Source organism: Hydra vulgaris, chromosome 14 (genome assembly GCF_038396675.1).
Source record: "Hydra vulgaris chromosome 14, alternate assembly HydraT2T_AEP".
Lineage (NCBI taxonomy): Eukaryota > Metazoa > Cnidaria > Hydrozoa > Anthoathecata > Hydridae > Hydra > Hydra vulgaris.
The window spans coordinates 36,932,501-36,957,500 of NC_088933.1; the positions used below are offsets into that span (position 1 = coordinate 36,932,501).

General features: G+C 26.5%; 2 protein-coding genes across 2 annotated transcripts in view; both read left to right on the plus strand.

The window, feature by feature from the left end:
• The first annotated feature begins 7,332 nt into the window (after nucleotides 1-7,332).
• LOC101237790 (gamma-tubulin complex component 6) overlaps nucleotides 7,333-25,000 on the plus strand; it is a 77,698-nt gene continuing 60,030 nt past the window's right edge. The window contains exons 1-2 of the mRNA XM_065818165.1: nucleotides 7,333-8,187; nucleotides 14,046-14,142. The gene's annotated coding sequence lies outside the window, so the exon portion shown is untranslated. The remainder of the gene's footprint in view (nucleotides 8,188-14,045; nucleotides 14,143-25,000) is intronic.
• On the plus strand, nucleotides 19,278-20,881 carry LOC136091096 (uncharacterized). Its single transcript, XM_065818082.1, has 2 exons — nucleotides 19,278-19,791; nucleotides 20,118-20,881. Exons 1-2 carry the CDS (start codon nucleotides 19,278-19,280, stop codon nucleotides 20,879-20,881), a joined length of 1,278 nt encoding a protein of 425 aa, XP_065674154.1.

The following is a 25,000-nucleotide window of genomic DNA, read 5'->3' on the forward strand; positions in this document are numbered from 1 at the left end:
TCGAACAGCTAGTTTCAATCGCACAAATGTAGATACTTTCTTCAAAAACCTTGACAGTGTGCAGAAGCGCTATAACTTTTCTGCTGATTGCATTTACAATATTGATGAAACAGGTCTGACAACTGTTCATAAGCCAGTGAAAGTGATTGCTGGTAAAGGAGTAAAGCAAGTAGGACAGGTAACTTCTGCTGAAAGGGGAAACCTAGTTACAATGGTGGGTTGCTTTAATGCCCTCGGAAATTTTATTCCTTCGTTTTTGATATTTCCTCGTGTCCACTTTCGTAGCCATATGCTTAAAGGTGCACCAACAGGTACAAAAGGTGATGCTAATCCTAGTGGATGGATAAATACAGAAATTTGTTTGAAATGGTTTGATCATTTTGTGGAGTATGGACATCCTAGCAAGGATCATCCATTTCTTCTAATAATGGACAACCACAAAACTCATATATCGATTGAACTGATGGATAAAGCTAAGGAAAGCAATGTTGTGCTCTTGACATTGCCACCCCATTGCAGCCACAAACTGCAACCACTTGACAGATCAGTATTTGGGCCATTTAACAATTTAACAAGAAGTTTAACAATTCAGCATGTGGTTCATGGTTAAAGGCACATTCAAATACTCCTATGACAATATATGAAATTTCCGAAAATTTAGGAATAGCTTATACGAGAGTCTTTACTTCTTAAAACATTCAAAATGGTTTTATAGTAGCTGGCATTTTCCCGTACGATCCATATGTTTTCAGTGATATCGACTTTTTATGTTCTTATGTATCTGATCGACCAATTCCAGCAAATGACAATTCCGACAAACAAACAATCCCCACATCACTGTGTATTGTATCTGAAGTTATTAATGAAAAGAAACAGCAAATCAGCACTTCTGCTTACCATTGGACAGCAGAAGATATAAGGCCATTTCCAAAAGCGGGTGAAAGAGTGGCAAAGAGAAAAAGTGCAAAAAGAAAATGTTCTAGGTCTCTGGTATTGACTGACACACCAACAAGAAATGAACTAGTTGAAAGTTTATCAGAATGTAAAAGAAAAAAAGAAGATAAAGATAAGAAAAAGAAAAAAAGTTACCCCCTCAGACATCAACGTAATTTTGACTCAATTTAAACATCAAGCAACCTGCTGAACAAAGTTACAAATGTAATTAGAATGGTATTTTGATTTTGTTAAACATAAATAAATTTTGTGTATTGTTATGTTTTATAAGGAGTAGAATAAACAATAAAATAATGCTTAAAATTATTTGTTTCTATTTTTGTCCCATTTCACCCCAACCATTGTGCCATTTCACCCCAACATGGGGTGACATGGGACAAACAGTGTCACTTTAAAAAACCAAGCCCTTGAACTTAATTTGATGGTTAAATAATGGGTTTTGCAATAATTTAACATGACAATTCATTGGACTATAGCTATTTGTATGGTTTTTGTGGAAAATTTAAAGCGCAGCACGCAAGCAAATTTTTTTGTCCCATCTCACCCCGTTCTCCCCTATATATGAATACATATATGTATATATATATATATATATATATATATATATATATATATATATATATATATGTAAATATGATTACATACATACATATATATATATATATATATATATATATATATATATATATATATATATATATATATATATATATATATATATATATATATATATATATATATATATATATATATATATAATAATAATAATAATAATAATAAAAGAATCTAAATTATATTAAGTGCCGCCACAAATAATGAATTCTCGTTTAAAAATTACAAAGCTCGCTACAAACCTAAGTAACAACTAAAAATAACTATATTACTCTAGCATATATATCTGACTGGGATGTAGCTATAATGTTTAAACTCAAGAATATTTCATGGTATTTCACGGTTAACATCTTTAAATTAACATCTATTTTTAATAGGTTATTTTTAAATATAGAGTGTTTTCAAAACATTTGTTAAAAAATTCGAAAAATTGAGGTTCAAGATATTGAGAGAATTTTAGCCCAAAGGAGTACGCAATGTCTAAAGGATCGCACACTGGTCTCAAAAACTTGATTTTTGGCAAAAATTAAATAAAAAATCTGTAATTTTTGTTATTTTTATTATTTTTAAACGCGTCATTGACCAGGCAACTCAAAAATATATAGGTTTCATATTTTTTCTTGAAAGAAAAGTCAATAACAGTATCCAAGAGCGACTAAAAACCGATGAATAATTTTTTGCAAAAATAAACATTTTTTATTTCTGTATAGATTTAAAACTATTTTTTTAAAATAAATTTTATAGTATAGAGTTTAATTCGAAATAATAATAATTTTTTATTGTATATTTGCATAAGTTATTTATGTTTGAAACTAGCATAAAATAAAAGTTTTTTCTTCAATTTTAACTTCTTCCTAAAACTAAAGTCCGCATGCATAGACTTGATATGATTTTATTAAATCCTAATATGCATATATTATTCAAAAAAAAAAAAAATCAGCTGCAGATATTATTTAAACCAACTTTAAAGCTCCCAAAATATACCTATTTTATTTCATCAAAAATATTATTGTCACTATTTTTGTTTTATATCTATAAACATGTGTTCAAAAATATTTTTTTTTTCTTTATACACTCGTACTTGCTACCTAAATTGTTAAAAATAGTTCAAATATTCATTTTTATTTTATTTTTCTAAAATATTCCATATATTTAACTAGATTAAAATATTTTAAAAAAATCATATTTTGGTAAATTTAAAACCCATGTAAAATGCAAAGTCCACTATTAAAACATTATATTTATTATTTTGAACATCTATTATCGCTTAATAATTCCTAAAAAAATCAGCTGCAGAGAATTAGTATAAAGGAACTAACATTCATTGCAAACGATAGCGTATTGGCACTATATTTGTGTTGTTTTTATACCACATTTTTAAACATATCTTTGTTATTCCGTATTGTTCATATACTTTTTATTTTATGGATTTTTACTTAATGTATCGACTTATAAATCTTTAGATTGATTAATAAATTGAAAATTAGAATAGTCGCTTTTCATGAAAAAATAAATACCCAATATATGACAAATTTTAGAAATTTTCGCTTGTGATTTTTATTATTTATTATTCAAAAATATTGATGAAAAACTTGTGAAAAATAAACGGAAATCATCACCTACAATTTTTAACTATAATATTAAGTTTTGGCTTAAAATTAATTTTTTTTTAATTAGGGAGCGAGGGGGCGTTGCTTTTTACCCCACCCCATCCCTCGCTATGCAGCCTATTTAAACAGCCTATTTATATATATTTATAGTTTATCGTTGAAAATATTAAATTGAAAATTATTCGGTTGAGGTTGACAAAAAACCATACTTGCACCTTGCTTGTTAAGCACTTTTAGTAGTCTGGTAACGCAAGGATTCAGGAGCGAATCCAGGTTGTAGCAAGTGTAGCAAATGCTACACTCAGTTTTTTTTCTCTTTTTTACATACATTTTTTTTTTTTTCATGTAAAAGAGAAAAATAATTTAAATATGCAGGTTACAAGTAATCAAAATGCGGCGCTACAAAATTTTATTCAAAACTGTATCTGAGCCAAGATGACTATGTTACGGAAATATTTCATTCGGAAAAATTAAATGCTTCACTGAAAAACCTATGTTTTTATCGGGTTTATGCCCATAAATTTTTGTAAGAATGTCAAACATTTCGGAGCGTATAAATTTAAATTGAACTGGGAGTTAAATAAAATGGCAAATCGACTGTAGCAACTGTAGCAAAAGTCATATTTTAAAACAACTCTATACATACCCCCAATAATTTTTTACATATTCAGGGTATTTAGCTTCATTCTTTTTATTAATAAGGAGGTCTTACGTAGTGACCAAAGGTCATCATGCGAGAACCTGTAGTAAAAATAAAATTGTGTAGCAAAGACAGAAATTCTGTAAAATATCCACTCTCTGTTAATATAACTTTTTTTTTAATAAAGTGGGTAGCAAACATTAAAGGACGAGGTTTTATAATTATAAAGACTAAATTAAATAGTACCGTCTGTTGGTTTATTTATTTAACCTTTTATGAAAATAGCGAAATTTGTTTATGTTTATGAAAAATGGTGTTTATTGCTGTTCTACGAGTTATTTATCATTGATTATCATTGGTTTTTAAGTCAAACGATTTAAAAACGTTTTAAAAAATTTATAGATTTCCCAGAGACAAAGAGAAGAAAACACGTTGGATAGAGCGTTTACCTAATGCGAGTTTTAAAACGTCTAGCAACACTTTATTATATGATCTGATAGACAGCAAAACTACAAAAAGGTTTAACTAAAATGATCAATTTTCATCTCAGATCGATTTTTAGTTCATTCTAAAATTGCAAGAAACCTTATACTACTCTTTTTTAATTTGGAAATTTCTACTAGGAAATTACTACTATTATTCTCTGTGACAAGGTGCATGTTACAAAAATGTTATTGTATCAGGAAGTTGCTGTTTTTGGAAAACCAATGATATAAATTCTCTTTCGAAAATAATTATAATATAGATATAAATCAATGTAATAAACGTCATTCCATGTTATTGACGCATTTCCGATCAAGATGGAAAGACTAGTTTTGAAAGAATCTGTATGAATATCATAAATCTTCCAAAGTTAAAGGCTCAGCTCTAATTAAAAATTATGATACAGATTTATTAGACGATTCCCATAGGAATTGTCTAATAAAACTGCATCAAAGGAACTTTCTACTGCTTTTTTTTTAGCTTCTACTAGGAACTATTGTTCCCTTTGACAAGGTGTTACAAAAATGTTATTGTATCAGGAATTTGCTGTTTTGGGAAAACCATTGATATAAATTCTCTTTCGAAAAGTATTTTAGATGTTATGATAGCTTGTTATACAAGTTTATAGCTTGTTATGATAGCTTGTAATACAAGTTATATGTTTGATGGTCCTAAATTTCTTTTGAAAATGTTGTGAAAACCTGTAAACATATAAGTTCCTAATTTTAATGTGATCAAATTCGTTTAACTTTAAAATCAGTAAGAAAGTCAAATAGCAAAGCGAAGGCAATTAAATGTGATAAAAATCTAACTTTAACATTTAATGAAAAACCTTGGTTAACTACAGATAGGACTCTTTAGTTGTTTGACTTTTTGTCCACGTTATCAAAAACATACAAAATAATGGGCTTAAAAAGCAAAACCTTTTTTTTCTGATAATACTTACAATGTTCTTCTTAATCAAGGTAAAACTTCTATAATCTCAAGCGTTAACAAGGCTGGTGATTTTATTAAACTTGCTTTCACATAATGGAAAACTTTTAATCTAAAAAGCGTGGGCATATATTTTAGGTTTAATAATGATCAAAATGCTTCCTCAGAGATGTAAATGATAAACAAATAAAGTTTGTTTGGGATTTTGGCGATACAGCATTATGCATGAAAAAAATCAGAAAATAGGCATAAAATATTAACGCATGTCAGAAGGCGTTTTGCAAATTATTCATGTGAAGAAATAATCTAGCTGATTAAAACGCTATTAAGAGAAACACTTTTGTTGCAAATATGTTATGTTAGGAAAATTGGTTACAGAACTACTTGAAACAGAATTAGAAATTTAAGAAAAGTATCTTTAGACATTTTTTAAGTGTTCTTCGAAACCAAAGAAGTCTTTTGTTTACATTAACATGTATTTTGAAATTATGATTTGCTTAATGAATATAAAATTTTGCCAGTATAATGTTTTATTTTTTTAAACTTTGGTCAATATCTAAAATCATTTGAAATAGATGGATTAAAATGTCCTTTTGACAATACTGTTCAATGGCTTTTCTTCAATTTGATTAAAGACAAACTTTATTTGACTTCCATATTCAATACTTTAATGCTTTAATGCATTACTTAATTGAAATTGAGTGTTATCGTCATAATATACTTTCCTATATTCATTTATAAAAAACTGAAAACTTTCTACACCCAAATCAAACAAAGAACTATGTTGTTTTAAACAAAGAATGACCATATTAAGTTTGTCTTGTTAGGTTGACATTTATTCATTGACACTTTTGTTTTTATTATTTGCTGACATTTGTTGATTGTATCGTTGTTCATTGTAATATGCCTGAAGTTTGCTATTTTGGCATTTTAAAAGCATTTCTTATTTATTTAAAGCAATATATTTTTATTGAAACGTTTATTTACTATTTTTTTATTTGATTTGAAACCTGTTTCTTTTTTTCTTTATTTGGCAAAAAGTTTGTTGTAATGAAGTAATAAAGTATATTATTAAAATATGAAAATATTTATAAATTGCCTTATAAAAGGTAAGCCATTAAAGTATGTGTTGTAAAACAAATTTTGATTAAATAAAAAAAATGAATTTTAAACAAATTTTGATTAAATTTGTTTTCATTTTCAAATATTAACCTCTAATTTTTTTGCAGACCAAAACATTTTAACAGCCACAAATATTTAGTTAATTTAAATATAGATAAATTTATATAATGTTTTGTGTATTATTTGACATAAATAGATTGACTGGCAATAGGAATACCAAGAGCTAAATTTAAATACATCGACTGAGGATATGGATTCGTTTAGGGTTTTAGTCATTATTAAAAGTCATAAAAAACAAGTAAACTATTATATTGATAAAAAGTATTCAGTTTAACTAGATAGTTTTAACGTCGCGTAAATCAACTAACGTTCTTCCGCTCTAAACGGACGATAGAAGAAAGCAGTGGTAAGGGACCTCATGTATCACTCCAAGCCGCTGTACATCCAAGGCCGGCGCAAGTGGTGTGTGATTCCCTCCCCCCACCCCCTATCAATGAATTTTATTTCATTATGTCAGCAAATTTAGTTCTTTTAAATCGGCAAATGTAGATCATATAGTACAGTCGGCAAACTTGAACTTTTCGTACTGTCGGCAAATGTGAAAAGCGAGGACCTTTTTTTTTTTTAAGACCAAAAAATATTTATGGCATTTTTGCTACAGTCAATAAAAATTCTGGATCCGCCCCTGGGATTAATAGCAGCAGAAATAAGAAACCTTTTTACGACACTTTGTCAATATAAACTTGTTGCGGGCACACCGTGCAATTTGGATAATCACTAGATTTTTAGCGTTATTATGATTTTGCTCTGCAGGCCCGTATCAACCAGGGGGAAGGTGGGGGGGGACGGAGCAGCAGGGGCATTTGCCCCCGATAAGTTTTCAAATAAATTATTTTGAAGAAATTGACTGAAAAAAAAACTAAAAAAAAAAAAAAAAAGGCCTTAAAACTTTTTCGGGTAGTGCTGCCCCCTTAATGTAATTTTTGTCGAAATTTTTGTTTACGGGCCCGCACTGTTGTTTTTATCTCTAAAGAAAATTCAGTAAATTTTTATTTAAATTCATTTGATCAGTCAAAACCAAGATTTTATAATTTCTTTAGTTCAACAAAATGTGTTACAGATAGGTATTACATATGATAACACATAGGCCTACTAAGGTTCACTTTTTAGTTGTTATCTGGTTATCCGCTGTAATTTAAATTTCAATAATCTACAATGACAATCAACAAAGTGTTATTTATTTTGGTATTTTAGCTGTTAAACATTATTTATAAATATATAAATGAAAATGGAATCAAGATATATAGAAGCAATGAGCGAGGAGGGTTGTGAAACATGTAGCATTCAAGACTGTTTCAATAAACTTTGTAACATTTTCTTAAAAAAGTTGACAACTAAAGTTTCAAGTTTTGTACGTCATAATGATGCTTATTTTATACAAAAATTAAAAAAGAAGTTATATGAATCTTTGTATTTAAGTCTTTTTTCGCCTTATATTAGTTTATCAAACTTTAATAAACAAATTATGCAAATCTCTCTTGAGCCGTTAAATGTTTATAATATGGTTGCAGAAAAAATATTCAAGCTTCAGATAGATGGTCGAACAAATGAAGCTGATCAACTTTACAATTGCTCTCAAAATTTGAAGGCATTGAATAATAATTCAGCTGATCAAGTTTTTATTTTCTTGATACTGTTAGCAAATGATGTAAATGATAAAACTAATGAAAAAAAACTACAGTTTGAAAAAAACTCGAAATTTTCATCGTTATTTTTTCAAAATGATTTACGAGCAATGCATATTGATAATTGTGGAATTGATCAATTCGGAAGGTTTGTAAAATCAAATAGTTATTGTATTTTGTGAGTATGTACACATGTACATATTTCTTTTTGTTTTGTATTTTATCATATAAGTTTTCTTAATAGAGTACTTAATTTAAGTACTCTTAGAAGTATTATTATTACAAAAACTATTTTTTCAGAGTTGGGTATAAGTTTGTATATTAGGTTAAGTATAGCTTTGTAAAACACAGTTCTACAGGACTTTAATATGTAAAAGGATGGTGTTAGTCACTTTTAAATAACCAAACAAAAAACTCTATTATTTTAGACCTTCCAACCTTTCTTTTTAAAACTTTGATATTTGATAAAAAATTTGAGGTTTATGCAAAAATCAGAAGAAACCTAAAATCTAATAAGGTTTTTAAATATTTGTTTATCTAATGTAATGGCAGTTTTTTAAAAAAAATAATATTATAGAGTTAGTTTCTCTTATCTTATTTTTAATATAAATCAATAGTTATCAGAGATATTTTTGAAAATTCTTTTAAAAAAGCTTTTTGCAGATGACAACAAATAAAACAGGAAAACATTTAAAAATCATCAATTGCTTCAAAAAGAAATTCAAAATGAAAAAACAAAGTCTACAAATGGCTTTAGCTCTGGCAGTTAAAATTTAATATTGAAAACAATCACGCACTTAAAAAAAACAACAACAATCATCACTATATTTATAAATCATCATTATATTGAGAAAATGATTACATCTTTTTATACCAAAAAAGATCAAAATGTCAAAAATAAAGTATTTCTATACATATATTGTTAACGATATAAGCATATAGTAACATTTATAAGACTCAATATTGAATTTGAAGTACAAGCATAGTTCCCATTAAAACCTAAATAATGATATTCATACACTTGAAAAAGTTTAATGTTTGCCACTAAATGGGTATCCCGAATTAAGTTTAAGTTACAAAGCAAGAATTAAAATATTTGGCTTGAGCACACCAAAAAAAAGATGTTAAAGAGGCAACTTAATGCAATTGCACAAAGTTTCAAAAAAAAAATAGCAAACTGAATAAAAATATTTTTGCTTCATATTAGCTTATAATTTTTGCTTCATATTAGCTTAAAATCCGAAGAGAAATCGTAAAAAACAGCAACCTTTGTCATCACTTTACAAATAAATAGAGTCTCAATAATGTAGAATAAACTATTTGATTTTATTGTTAAAAGTGAAAGTTTAAACCTATACTTAAATCACATTGATAAATATTTAAAGCTGTATGGTTTGTAATTATTTATACTTTTTTTATATTAAAAAATTAAAACTAATTACCATTACTTTTCAAACTACTACAGCTTTCTATTATAAGTTTATTTTTTTATTGCTAAGATATTTGCTTCGTGGCTACTTGTTTTGCAATGATAATATATCTTTAACTCTTTGATGATTGCAATGAATTTTTTTACCACACACAAAATTGTAAAATTAGTAGATAATATCTTTAACAGCTTAAAGAATCTGCACACCATGTTTGGCTGAATTTGCTTTTTTGTAATTTTGCTTTGTTGTCAAAATAATGAATGCTGAAGTTTTAGAATGTAAACATACAGGATTCAATTTAGGTAAATGATCTGTTTTGACAGTAAAAAAAAGATGACTTTTACTTCAGTGCTGGTTTATATGTATTTTAAATATGTCATGCTTTTTTATCAATTAAACCACATTTGATATTTATCTGTACTTGATTACTAGCTAAAAAACTGAGAGGTAATTTCATGTCAGTTGGCCAAGGCCATGCCACCATTAATGTATGTATACTTTGAACTTAGAACATCTTGGCAAATTTTAACACAATCAAATTTTAACATTTTATTTTTTTGTATTTTATTTTGTAAGTAGTTAAATAAAACAGAACAATTTCAAACCCAAAAAATTTTTGAAGACAATATTTTCAAAGTTATCTTTACTTTGTTAAAATCAAATTTTTTTTTGTTTGTTGAGAAAATAAGTGGGGCATGGCCCTAGTGCCTCGACCCCATAGACCCTTAGGTTGTCTAAATATAGAATGATGTATAAAAATTTGTTTTTTGGATATCATCAAGGCAACATGGGTTTCTTGAGCATCAAAATCAGGTATATAAAAAATTGCCTAAATTTATTTAAATTGATTAATACAGATACTTGATAACATTTTTTTTACATTTTTTATCATTTCTTTTGGACTTTTTACTCCTGAAAATAGCCAAGTACAAATATAAGTAAATAGATCAATTATCTATAAAGTTATGTCTTGAAAACTCTAAATAAAGGTTGCAGTTCTGAGGAGGCAAAAAGGGCCTGGCCTATATCTACTGAAAGTAAAATGGTCATATTTCAGGATTTTTTTAGAGCTAGAGGCTAAAATTTTGAGGAGTTCTTATTTTACTAAATACTCTCAACTATAAAAAAATCAGTAAAATTTGAGATATGAGATGACATTTTAGACATTTGGGTCATTTAACATAAAATTACCTGGAGAGTAAATTAAAAAAACTTTTTTTCTTAACTTTTTTTAACATTTACCTTACAAAATCTAGATCAACTTTAAGGCTGTAAGAAATGATAATTATCTCACAACAAAACGTGGAGAGTTGGAAGGTCTGGTTAATTTTATTTTGAAGATGTGTTTTACTCACTCCTTTTGTCTAAAGTTGTTGTTATCTTGTTCTTTACTGTGTATACTTTCTCAAGAACTAACTTGTTTCTATTTTTTCAACTTTTTTTCTTTATTGTTTTCTAATAAAATGTTTGAATGCTTTCATTAAATATAAATAATTTGTTCTTATTAAGTTTTTTTTCAAAATTCTTATGCATAGACGATTTGAAAGGCTGTTTTTTTTAATTTTATTTTTAACCAAATTTTCTAAAAATGTAATTTATAATAATTTATTATAATTTATAATAAATTATGGCCTATTATTAAGTATTACTATTTTTAATATTACTTTACAATTAAAGTCAATAGGGTAGCAGGTTATAAGTTTTTCATTTCTCTTGTTGTTCTGTGTAAGCATCACAACTATTATCAGTTAAATTTAAGAAGGACAGGAAAAATAATATTGCTTTAATTTTTTTCAAATGTTTTTTGTTAAGAACAATAAACATTTCAAAAAGATATTTTACTACAAACATTAAATATTTGCATGATTTACATTTATCATTATGTGAGCCATTCATTAATAACCAGCATTTATTACCATTAATTAGTCAACAATTACATTTTTGAAAGATTTACAAAAAGTTTTTCTTGCTTGCAATGAACTTATTAACCAGATCACATCAAATAAGTATGCACTTTTGAATACTTGTTTTAAAAGAATAAAGGTTATTCCAAAATGATTGTTTTACTATATTTCTAGACATCATTTTCAAATCAATTTTCTCTAAATATTATTCCAATCAATTTTCTGTAAATACTACTCAAGTCAATTTTCTGCATACACTATTCAAGTCAATTTTCTGTAAATACTATTCAAGTCAACTTTCTGTAAATAATATTCAAGTCAATTTTGAAGATTTCCAGAAAATTTTGAAGATTTCCAGAAAAATTTTGAAGATTTCCAAAAAAAAAAACATAATTATTTAATGGCCTATATATACTTAATAGCTATATTTGTGGTTTTTGGTAGCTTTTTGGTCTGTTGAAACTTGCCTTAAATTTTACAGAGCTACTAGCTTTTTGTATTTAAATTCAGCTGTTTTAACTTTGAATCTCAGTGTTGAATGTTATCCTTTAAAGGGATCACGCTGTTACAGAAGAGAGATTAAATTAAAAATTGGCTGCTTATTTTAGGCCATCAAAAAGTGAATACTTTTTGTCAACACATAAGTATGAAGTTAAGTCGCAGCAAGTAGAGGCACTATAGATATAAAATTTTCATGAAGATTGTTATTGTAGATGAGAAACAATACAGAAGCACCTATAGAATCTTGTGGTACCCTTAAAGTTACTTGAAATGGTGAGGAGTGTAGGTTTTCAAGAATAACTTTAATACTGCAGTTAAAAAAAAATTATTTAATAATTTCAAAATTTTTATAAAAAGAAACTAGTAATAGAGTGAAGACTAATATTTGATATTTGATGAGGTCAGAGTTTTTTGAAGAAAGTTCTGGAGTACAGAACTTTCTTCAAAAAACTTCTTTTTTCTTTTAAGACTATGATGGAAGTCTTGATTGAAGAATATGGCCATTCAAGAGTATAGTTAAAAAAAAAGTTCTTTCCAAATATCTCTCTGCCCTATTCTCGGGAGAAGTTAAAAGATGAGACCCATAAATTTGAGATTAAATGTTAGACTTGCTTTAGTTAATGACACTATTTAAGGCTTTCCAAAAGTCTCTAGAACCTATCATCTGAGATAAGATAAAATTTATAGTAAAGTAAGAATAACATAGCTTAACATCAGACAATACCTTACATATTTATATAATTTTTTGTATTTATATGGTGTAGTATTTGCCAAAAAAAAATCATATGGATGTGTGGTATGACCCTAACAAGAAAAGAAAAGAAGGCCATAATCTTAGACAGAGATTAGAAAAAATGTTGTATCAAACAATCTTTGTCAGCAAAAGATTAAAGTGATTTAGGTATGATTTAGCATGTAGAGAGGTAGCAACTTCAGTAGAAAATGTTAGTGGTAGAAGTAAGAAAACTTGAAGAAAGTGCCTTACATGTTATATGAATGAGCATTAGTTATAGAAAAAGAGAGATTGTTTATATTAGAAAAACAGCGCAAACAAGGCTAAAGCTTGATGATAATAATGATGATGATGATGATGATGATGATAGTAATGATGATGATGGTGAGGATGATGATGATGATAATGATCATTATGATGATCTTGTTGATCATGATGGTGTTTATATATGCATATATACACAAAATAAAATATGACTTTTGAATAAAAAAAATATATTTTAGGATGTATAAATGTTTATGCAGCCCTGGTCTTAAATCCGGCCCTGGTTATATTTTATCAAACTCGGCATCAATTTTTTGTGATGCACTGTGAGAAGACCACTAGTTCTTGTTAGAGCAACTTAATAGATAATTAAAGAAAAAAATCTCATATTTTATCTTGAGTTCAACAAATTACTCTCTAACAATTAATAACTTCTCTCTAATAATCAATTCAACTTTTTAATCCTTATTCTACTGCTGATTTGGTAATCACAATAACAGAAAAATTTTACCATGCATCAGATGCGCTTTGACATATTTAAGGCTTTTTAAAAAGTTTGGTCTCCTTCAGAAGTTCTCTTCTAAAGGTGTATTTAAAAAAGCTTTTAGATGATTATTCCATACTAACCCCAGTGTTAAAGTTGACTTTGTTGAACAACATTCTCATTCATTTCCAGTAACTTCAGTCACTCTGCAACGATTCCTTTATGGTTCTGTGTTGTTTTTCAACTATATTAATAACCTTCTTGTTAATCTTACTGGCAGCTAGTTTTTAATGATGAATTAAACCATCCAAATATTCAATTTTGAATGTGATGTTTCTTCTGTGATCTTTTGTGACCTTCTGGAATTGCAGAAGCTGGTGAATTTTTAATTTAAGAAAGTTTTTTTCATGGATAATTAACCTAATGTTATTTTTAGAATTACCATTCATCAATGTAGGAATATCATTTCTTACATTGAGGAATGGCAGTTCTAAAGACAATGAATGTATACAATTTTAACAAAATTAGATCTGCTGGTGTTGGGTGTTATCTGATGATGTTTAGCATGTACCAGTTACTATTACATATAGTTTTATTGCATTTTATTTCTAATTGGTTAAGCTGCTAAAGGTATCTATTTTATCTGTTTTACATATTTTTTTGAATTTATAAAAGTTTCTTTTTTTTTAGTCATCCAGCAGATTTTAATTTTGAAACAAGTTCTGAAGTTTTTGATTTATTACCAGGTTCATATTTTGAAGGGAGTACACCATGTTTATACAAACAGGTATTGTTTTTTTTCCTGACCTTTTTGATAGTCATGTAGCATCAGTTCATAATTTAGCTTTGGATTTTTTTGTTGCTGAAGTTCATATTGCTTAAGATAATAATATACGCTATATATAATTAATAATACATTAACTATATAACATTAATATGTTAACTATTCAAGATAATTTTCTAATATTTTGTGGTCCGAATCTTCTATAAGCTATGTATATATGTGTGCGTGTGTGTGTATATATTTATGTGTGTGTATATATATATATATATATATATATATATATATATATATATATATATATATATATATATATATATATATATATATATATATATATATATATATATATATACACACGAATGAACCCAGACCTGTTTTAGTACCACTGGAGCAATATGGGTGTCCAAAAAAAAGCTCTCAAAAATTATCGGTTTTAAATGCAGTAGTATATAAATAATTTTCAGTTTATTTTAGCTACCTTCAGGACAATAAAATGTATTAAAAAGAAATTGCTTTTTTATGTCATTACATGACGTAACTGTTCTTCGATTAAAACTGAACGTTAGTTTTTAAAAAATAAATGTCATTATGAAACTTAATTTTAAAAACTTGTTGCAAAATTTTATAACAATGGAATGTGTAAAAATTTGCTTTCTCGAAAGATAGAGCGGTTTAAAAGAATTCATTCAGAGTAAAGTTTGCTTTTGTTTTTTGGTAATTAAGAGTAAACTGTTGATAATAAATGAGCAAAAGTAAAAAACTTCAGTCTTAATACCTATTGTGCAAATTTAATATTTGAATGAATGAACTTTTGATCTTTAGGTTGCTATTTTAATTTACATGAAGAAAACGAAAAAAGGAAATGTAATTTTTTTTGTAAAGTTTTGTTTCTTTTCCATATTTTTTTTGACTTTTAAATTAATAAAAATAATGATTACAATAACTTAATAAAAATTTTATTAAGGTCTGTTTAAAATAATCCATAGTAAATGTAATTTATTTGTTAAACTTAATTTTTTTAATTATACTTAATAGTTAAAAGAATATATTTTTTAAAATATAATATGCTATTTTATAAAAAAAATATAGAACATTTTTAAAATTATGTTTACCGTAATTATCTCTTCTTTAATTATCTTTAATTTAAAAAGCGCCTTAAAATCACTTATAAAAATTATTAACCTTCAGTAAAAGTTAAATGAACAGATTAGCTAATATTTAAATTTTAGAATTAAAATAATAGTAAATACGTTTATCAAATGTTTATGTTTTTTATTCGAATAGTTTATTAAATACGTTTATTAAATGCTTATGTTTTTAATTTGAATACAAGACGTAAAACTAATTTGTTAATTTTACAAATATTGCGCAATTTAATATTATATAAAGTAAATCTTTTATTAAAATTTGTTTAAAGTATTTAAACATTTAATTACAAATTATTTAAAACATTAACAACTGCTAAAATTAAATTTACTAAAATATTGTTAAAAAATGTTTAAAATACTTTAAACAATTTTCAATAAATCTTTACTAATAGCGTGGTATTTGCAGCAAAAACGTTTATTAAAGACTTATGTAAAATAGCTTTCTTATCGTATTTAAAGTAACATTGCCACCGGTAAATTCATGTATTCAAAAAAATGCCTTCTAAATCAACTCCTTATCTTGGGATAAAACTAAACAAGATAAACACAAATGATTAAAATGATGATTGAAAAAATGATTGATTAAAAATCATTGTCGCGGCACCACTATGGAAGAAGGGGGGGGGGACACAAAAGCATCCCTTCCCCCCCTCCCTCTCAACATTGCGGAAAAAAAAGCAGTATCCCCATATATATATATCAGGAAGCACCATTATATGAGTACACAAATAATATTTTGTTTAGGCCTTTTGACCATGGCTTTTATCATTTCAAAAAAGCACTGAATAAAAAAGATTTGGAATTGAATGTTAGAAATAAATAACATTGAAACCTTTATTTTTACTGATTTTTTTATATTTACCAAATGCTTTTAAATAAAGTAACAAGTTAATGTGATGATTTTTGTTTAAAGTATCAATAAAAGTTGTATATAATTTTTTATTAATATTATATAAATTATAAGTACATATTTTTTATAATAAATGGTAAATAAAAAAAATTATTCATTTCAATTTTATGAATTTATGAATGCATTTTTATGAATAAATGAATTTATATAAGCGAATTTATATTAAATCTTTTTAATAAAGTTTATTTGAATAAATTTTGAATAAACTTTATGTGAACAAATTTATTTTGAATCTTATTAGTAAATATAAGAATCATTAAACTTATCATTAATCATTAATCAAAGTAAAACTTATCATTAATCAAAAACTTATCATTAATCATTAACACACCCAAAAAGTAAAAAAAAATATTGTTAAAAATTTCAAATATTTTAAAAAGCCATTAATATTAAATAACGTTGATCTTTGCTAATGTTTTTACATTATTGAAATGCTTTTAAATGAAGTAAAAAATCACTGCTAATGATAGTAAAATAAATTATAAATGAATATATAAAGTTTTTTATTTATAAAGTTTTTTGTATTTTTAATGATAAAAGTATTATAATGATTTAATTTTTTTTCTTTATGTACAGTCCTCGGTGGGAGTAAATAAGTGCAAGAGCAGAGAAAAGCTCTCCTAAAACGAACATGGCAAGCCATGTGAGCTGCTCCTCTAAACAGCTTTTTACGAGAGTTTTCGGTTTTTGCGTGAGATATCTGTTTATTCATTAAACTAAAATTGCTGATAATACAATTAAAATAAAATTACTTATATACAAAATATGATTTTATACTCATTGCAAGCATATGCACATAATGTTAATGTTACAATAATATATAGACAACAAGCGTTGTTTATCGCAACATGAAAAATTTCCATTTATTTGTTAACAACTTTATTTGATAAAAAATTTGGCAAACAAAGAGCTACAAAAATTTTAACATAAAATTTTTTATATATTTTCTTACTGTAATAGAATGCAAAAATTTTTAAGAAATATTAAATGAATTAAAAATTCCACTATAAAAGTGTTTGTAATCGTAATTACAATTTTTATTATATTTTTTAATTTTGCTTAAATTGAGACAAATTTTTATAATTCATTATAAATAATATATAAAATATACAATTCATAATATAAAAATTATTAAGCAATAATTTAGTTTGTAAAAATTTTATAATATTTATATATATATATATATATATATATATATATATATATATATATATATATATATATATATATATATATATATATATATATATATATATATATATATATATATATATATATATATATATATATATACGAGTGCGAGTCAAATAAAAAAAAGGTTTGCCTTTTTTTTTTTAATTTTTTCCTTTTTTAAATGTGTTTTTAAAAATAAACTGAATTTTAAATGATAGTATTAATAGGAAGACTAAGAAAATGATTTTGACAGTATTAGCAATTTATTTTTTCATAATGAAATTTTTATAAGAAACTGATTTTTTATTTGAGAAACCGATCAGTTAGTCCAATTTAATTAAAAACATTTGCATTTCAACTTTTTTAATTTTTTAAATAATTTTTATTATTACCTAGTTTTTTTATTATGCAATTATTAATTTATTTTTTAAAATAATTTCAACGGTAATGCTTTTCTTTTATAAACAACTTTGCGAACTTGACCCTATTGTCATTTATGTTACAATGATATTACACCGTATTTCACACCGAGGGTGTTAGGAAAACATCTCTCTGCACTGCATATCAGTGATATTTTCATTAACGTGAAGTAAAATTTGAAGTAAAAATAATTGATTTCGTTAATGTGAATAAAAACTTAAAATTAGGATATACCTGAAGAACGAAAACTGAAATAGAATTGAATATACGCATCAAAAAACGAAAATAGGAATAGAATTAAGAATTATTAACGAACGAAAATTATTGAATATTAAAAAAGTTTTGATACAATAATTAGTTTTTTTTTGACAATTAGTTTACAAATTTTACATACTTGGTTTGAAATTGGCGCACATGTTTGACCATAACGATGATATTTGAAATGATTATAGAATGTATTAATGGACCACAAAACTGGTCACGTGCTTGTCATTACGTTAAGTATAAATTCAATGCGTCCAATCTTTTGTTGTAAAATAAAATAAAAATCTGTAGATTCTTAAGAGTTGCAAATCAATCAATAACAGAATAATGAGTTTATCAAGGTTGTTGGCTGGTAGGAAGCGTGACAGTCCTGTATGGAAATTCTTTGTTTACGATCAAAAAACTGACAAATCCAAGTGTGTAGTACAGGACATAAATAATGAGGGCGTGTGTGGCGCATTTCTTGCCGGAAAAAATTCCAGTAACTTAGTAGCGCACATTCAGAGAATACATAAAGAGACACACAAATGTTACACGGATGAAAAGAAAAAACGAAATGCAGAAAAAATGTTTTTGATACGTAAAATTGATGAAATTAATTCTACATCTTCCCAAAATAGTGGAAAGACAAAAACCCAGACAATAAGAGAGAGCTTTGAACACCGAATCATCGCGTGGCCAACGGAATCAAGTGAATATCAAGTGCGTCAGGATAGCGTGATTGAAATGATTGTTAATACCAGCTATCCAATGGTATTGCTAGATCAGCCGTCGTTTCGAAAGATGATAAAAACGCTTGACCCAAAATTTAAATTGCCAGGTAATAATTAACACAACTAAATTTTTAAATTATTGTTTTAGATTCATTCAATGCTAAACAATTTTTAAATGTTTACCTGTAATTATCGTATCATTAGTGTAACACTATAGTAACTAACTACACAAACTGAAGTGCATTAAATTTTAACTAATTTAAATTTTATATTGCAGGGTCTGCAACACTGAACAAGCGGATAAACGAGCGTTTTCTTCGACAATCTGCACAACTGAAAGACTTGATAAATCATACACGCAAAGTAACAATTTGTCTTGATGGTTGGACGAAGAAGGGTCTCACAGCATCGTTCCTTGGAGTATCTGCTTGTTTCTATGACACCACCATTGATAAAACACGACATGCTTTCCTAAATTTGATGGAACTCCAACATCCCCACATGGGTGAGATGCTTGCCGAATGTTTAAAGAAATGTCTTGACCAGTGGGGTATTAGAGAAAATCAAGTTATGTTGATTGTTTCAGACAACGGCTCTAATATGGTTAAAGCCATCAGGCTCTTACAGGAAGTGCATTCAGCTAAGAAATCTGACAAATCTGAATCTTATGAGTTTGAATCTGACGAGTCTGAACATGAAACTGATGAGGAAGAGATCCAGTCTCAGTCAGAACAAACTGATTTATTCCTACCAGATCATATTCCATATCGTCGAATGCCCTGTATGGCTCACACACTCCAGCTTCTCATAAAACCAGTTTATGAACATTATAGTGCAACCATCTTAGAAACAAGACAAATTGTATCAAGAATTAGGAAATCGAGTGTGGCAATTGAGAAACTTATTGACAAGTGTGGGAAGTCTGTGATAACTGAATGCACCTCAAGATGGAACAGTACATATCAGATGATTGACCGGCTGTTGAAAATAAAGACATCGGTGAATGAAGTTCTTACAGAAATTGGTACATATTATTTTATTATTTATGTTATTAGTGTACATAAATTGTTTTCGGAATTTTATTAAATCTACAAAATTGTGTCTTACCTTATTTAAACTAAAAAAACGAAAATGTTAATAAATTGTAAGTTCATTAGTCATTATCATTAAAAAACAAGACAGGGCATATAGTCTTTAAATTAGGTTTACTAATAACACGGAAAGACTTTACCCTGCCTTTTAAATCACATCACAACAGCATGGAAAAAAGAGACGTATATCAATGACAATTATTAGTTATAACAATTGTTATTAGTAAACTTTAATTACAGATAGTTTACTTAAATTTAGGAATCGACACATTCAAAGCAAGTGAATGGGTTCGTCTTCAAAACATTTCTTCACTTTTGGAACCATTTGCAGTACAAACAGATATACTTCAGACCAATGCCCAGTCTCTTTCACAGGTTCTACCATCTATACTCAATTTGGAATGCCATTTACAAGAATATCCTACCAACAAGTCTTTGACAGCGAATCTTCTTGGAGATCTACGTCAACGGTTTCAATCAATTCTGCAGCCGGACTCAGATACGTTTAATCCTCTTCCGTCTGCTGCATGTTTGTTAGATCCAACCGTTGCTGTCTTTATACTCACAACGGAAATGGACACCTTGCTCCATGCAGCAAAGATGTATATAATAAAAGTTTGTGGAGTAGAACAAGAATTACAAGCTGCTGCTGAGTCAAATGGATCTGAATGTGAATTTTCTGCCATAAAGCGCTTTAAGTTCTTGTCAAATAAAATCTTTACAAAAGAAGGAAAGATTTATAACCAAGACAATATCACTGTTGCAAGTCAGCTGTCAAGGTATTTGGTTGACATAAGCGGTGATGAAGCGCTGCCAAGTAACGGCCTGCTCTTTTGGAAACAAAACAAAAGCAAGTATAGCAAGATTGGAATTTTGCCTGAAGATTTACTGTCCGCCCCAGCATCACAGGCGTTTGTAGAAAGGATTTTTTCACTTTGTGGAATTTTAACTGTTGGTCGCCGCAATCGAATGAAAAAATCATTAGAGATGAGAGTTTTTATGAAACTGAACAAAAACTTGTAATTATAATTCAACCAGATATTTTCTTTCAATTTCAAAAAAAAATCTTATTATAACTCAATTGAATCATTGAATGACTATTTTATGACTATTTGTATGGTTATTTAGATGTTTATTACTAAGTTAAAAATTTTTTTAAATTTCTTTCTTGAAACTTATGTATTACATTATTTCTTGAAATAATGATAGGGGAGACCGGGGCTAGTTGTCAGCAGGGGTAAGTTGACGAATTGCGTTTATGTGCAGAGTCTTTTATCAAAAAGTATCAGAAATCTTAGGGAACTTTCCTAATTGATCATTTCATCTTGGGTCCTATGAATAAAACTACTATAAATATTCCAGTCACAACTGATTTACTATTATCAGTCAGGTTTTTTTAGTAGTTGTTGTTTTTCAGGATCTTTCATTGAAAAGCTTTTGGGGTTTATTGGCAAAATTTTCACAGGGGAAGCTGAAAAACAAAAATATCTTTATAAAATCAATTTTTTTTTAAAATTATTATTTGTAACAATATTGAAAAAATTTATTTTTACAAAAAAAAATTTTTTTAATTTATTTTTTACAAAAAAAATTTTTTATGGGATTTTGTTACCAGGAACAAAGGTGGGGTGTTGTTTTGGCTTCATATTCGAACTACTAACTGCTTCTAGCTCATAGAAATATTAAAAGAATTTTATAAATTTTTACTCACTAATACGTTTGTAATCTTTATTATAGTTTGCGCCAACTTACCCCGGGGTGGGGTAATTTTTTTTTTTTTTAAGGCCCCGGAAGGAGTCATAAGATTTTTCTTTTTAATGAATGCAACAAGTACAAGTTACCCAAATTCATAAACTTCATGATTGCACTTTAATTTTTTCAAAAAAATGTGTCGTTAGGACTACTAATTGCTTTGAAATTTGATAGAAGTAAAATATGAACTGATTTAGAAACTGAAATAAGAATTAAAATGATTGAAATCATAAGAACTGAACTGAAATTAATTTAATCAGAACTGATTCAAAAGAAGTAAAATTAAAATTAGAAATTATATCAATGCTTCAAGAACTAAGTAAAATTGGAAATTGAAATTATATTTAGAACTTAAATATCAATGCTGCATATTTGTGTTTATTTTAAAAAACAATAATAATTTTTTTGCTAATTCTATTATAACAAAACTCTTCAAAAATGAGTTACCTAATTATTATTTTTTTAAATTCGTAATTATTTACTAATGTATATTTGTAACTAAACTTTTTTAACAAGGGTTTCCTATAATATTATAAAAACGTTAGTAAAGATAAAAGAATGGAAGTTTATTATTCCAAACATAATTAAAAACTTTAAATAACGTTTGTGCTTCAGTTTTTTTAATTAAGATTTTAATGCGGTTTAGAGCTAAATTTAATTACCTCCCAGAACTTTAAAATATGCTAATGACGCAATTTATCTTTTAATGAAATAAAAAATCATTCCTTAAACTCACATAAGTATACTATATATATATACTTCCATATAAAATATAAGTAACATTGATAAAGTTCACCACTATAGTTATAGACAATTTTTACACTTGTTTATTTGCTTTTATTTAATATTGGAATTTATAACTCATGGAATTTTTAGTTTGGGCCCCCAGTAAACTAGTATATTATATATATATATATATATATATATATATATATATATATATATATATATATATATATATATATATATATATATATATATATATATATATATATATATATATATATATATATATATATATATATGTATATATATATATATATATATATATATATATATATATATATATATATATATATATATATATATATATATATGTATATATATATATATATGTATATATATACATATATATATATATATATATATATATATATATATATATATATATTATATATATATATATATATGTATATATATATATATATTTATATATATATATATATATATGTATATATATATATATTTATATATATATATATGTATATATACATATATTCAAAATAATTTGGGTGGTGGTAACCCTTGTGCCGGCTCCTGCTATATAGGAAATTTGTTGTAATTAGGCTTTTTTTCTCAAAATAACAGTATTTTCTGTAAGAAATATTAAAAAAAAATTTCCTCAATTTCTGAAAATGGGCGGCGCCCAAATATGTGTCAAAATATGGTCGGCGCTATGAAAACGGTCTAGAGTAGCCCCTGATATATATATATATATATATATATATATATATATATATATATATATATATATATATATATATATATTTGTATATGAATTTTTAGTTTAGGTGCCCAGTAAACTAGTATTAGTAAACAGTGTTAGATTATGTCTGGGTATGGCACTGATATATATAGCCGGCAATCAACTAAAAGCTGTTCGCTACAGGGAATGAAGAACTTTTCAACTGTGATTTTCTTATCAAACTCTTTAAAGAAATGTTAATATTCTATTGTTAAGCAATTCAACAACCCATGAATGATTACTTAGGACTCTTGAATTTATTTTTCTTGTAGGATTAACTACAACATCGGGTTTTAATGTAAAGTTTTGTACTCAAGGTGCAACACACAATGCACGTTGGATGGCCAAAGCTATTATTGTCTAACAATATTTTCAGGATCAATTTTTATTATTGTCTAACAATAGTTTCAGGATCAATTTTTTATTACTGTAAGGAAAAAAAAGTAATAGGAGACATATGTCTTTTTGTAGCATTTATATATGGACAGTTTTGGAATAAAGCTCTGTTACCTGAGAAAGCATCATGATGATCAAAGATGCCAAGCTTCTTTAATGGATTCAAGAATATCCAAATTGTAAACCTGCAACTGCTGCAGCAAAAGCTTTTCATAATATTAACTAAATAAAAAAATTTTTTTTTTACCTTACACCAAAAATGTAACAAACATGGTAACCCCTAAATATTATCTAATTTGCTTCAAATTATGGCTAATAATTGCTATCATAAAGAACATATGTCATATAGAATAATTACTATCTTATAGAACATTGTCATATAGAGCAAGGGCAAGCTTGAGGACAACCAAAGTTTTGAACCTTAAAGTTTTGTATCACACTAATATATATATATATATATATATATATATATATATATATATATATATATATATATATATATATATATATATATATATATATATATATATATATATATATATATATATATATATATATATATATATAAATATGCAAAATATTTGTAGATCGCTCTCAGTCTAAGTAATTTTAAAATTTATAAAGGTATTTAAAATTTTAGGTTGGATTATATTTAGAGATTGCATATTTATTATATTTATTAGGAAAAAAAAAAAAATCAAAAACTCAGAGGAATAATAACTGTAAATGAAGTAAAGCAACATAACATAACAAAAATGGCTTTGAAGGCATTTTTGTTATGTTATGTTGTTTTGTTATGTTATATTTATTTTAATCAATTTTGATGATTAATCAAGATGCAATCTCTACTTTTGTATGCTTGGTGATGGTTTTACTATAATGCTTGACTTTTGCCCTTATCAAAAGTTGTTTTTGTTGTTTATCTCTAACTGATTCATTAAATGTTTTTTTATCAGAGTTGTTTCTCTTTCTGCAGTATCATTGACCACCACAGAGATTTACGATACTTTTTAGAGAATTATTGCAGTATTCTGTTATGTCATGCATTCCAAACAATTTATATAATGTTTTTATTTTTTTTAATAAATTGGCTATTATCTTTTCCTATAAAGTCTTTAACCTTATAGATTTCCACAAACTTGAGATCTCAACAATTCTCAAACACTCCCTTCACTATTAATTCATGGGTATGATGACAACAAGGTTACTACTGTTTTCTTACTATTCTGGTACATTTACCTTGTATTAGTCATGTGTTAGATGCATTATTATTAATAGAGATATTAATATTTTCTCATAGCTTAAATCAACTTTTTTGCAACTTCCTCAATCATCTCCTCAATTGTTTCTTTTTGATTAACAATAATGTTAATCAAAAAGAAACAATGAATGTCAATCAAATGCTCAAAATATTTGGCAGTCACTAGAACTGCTACTCTATATTCCAAAGTTTTAGCATATTGTAACTA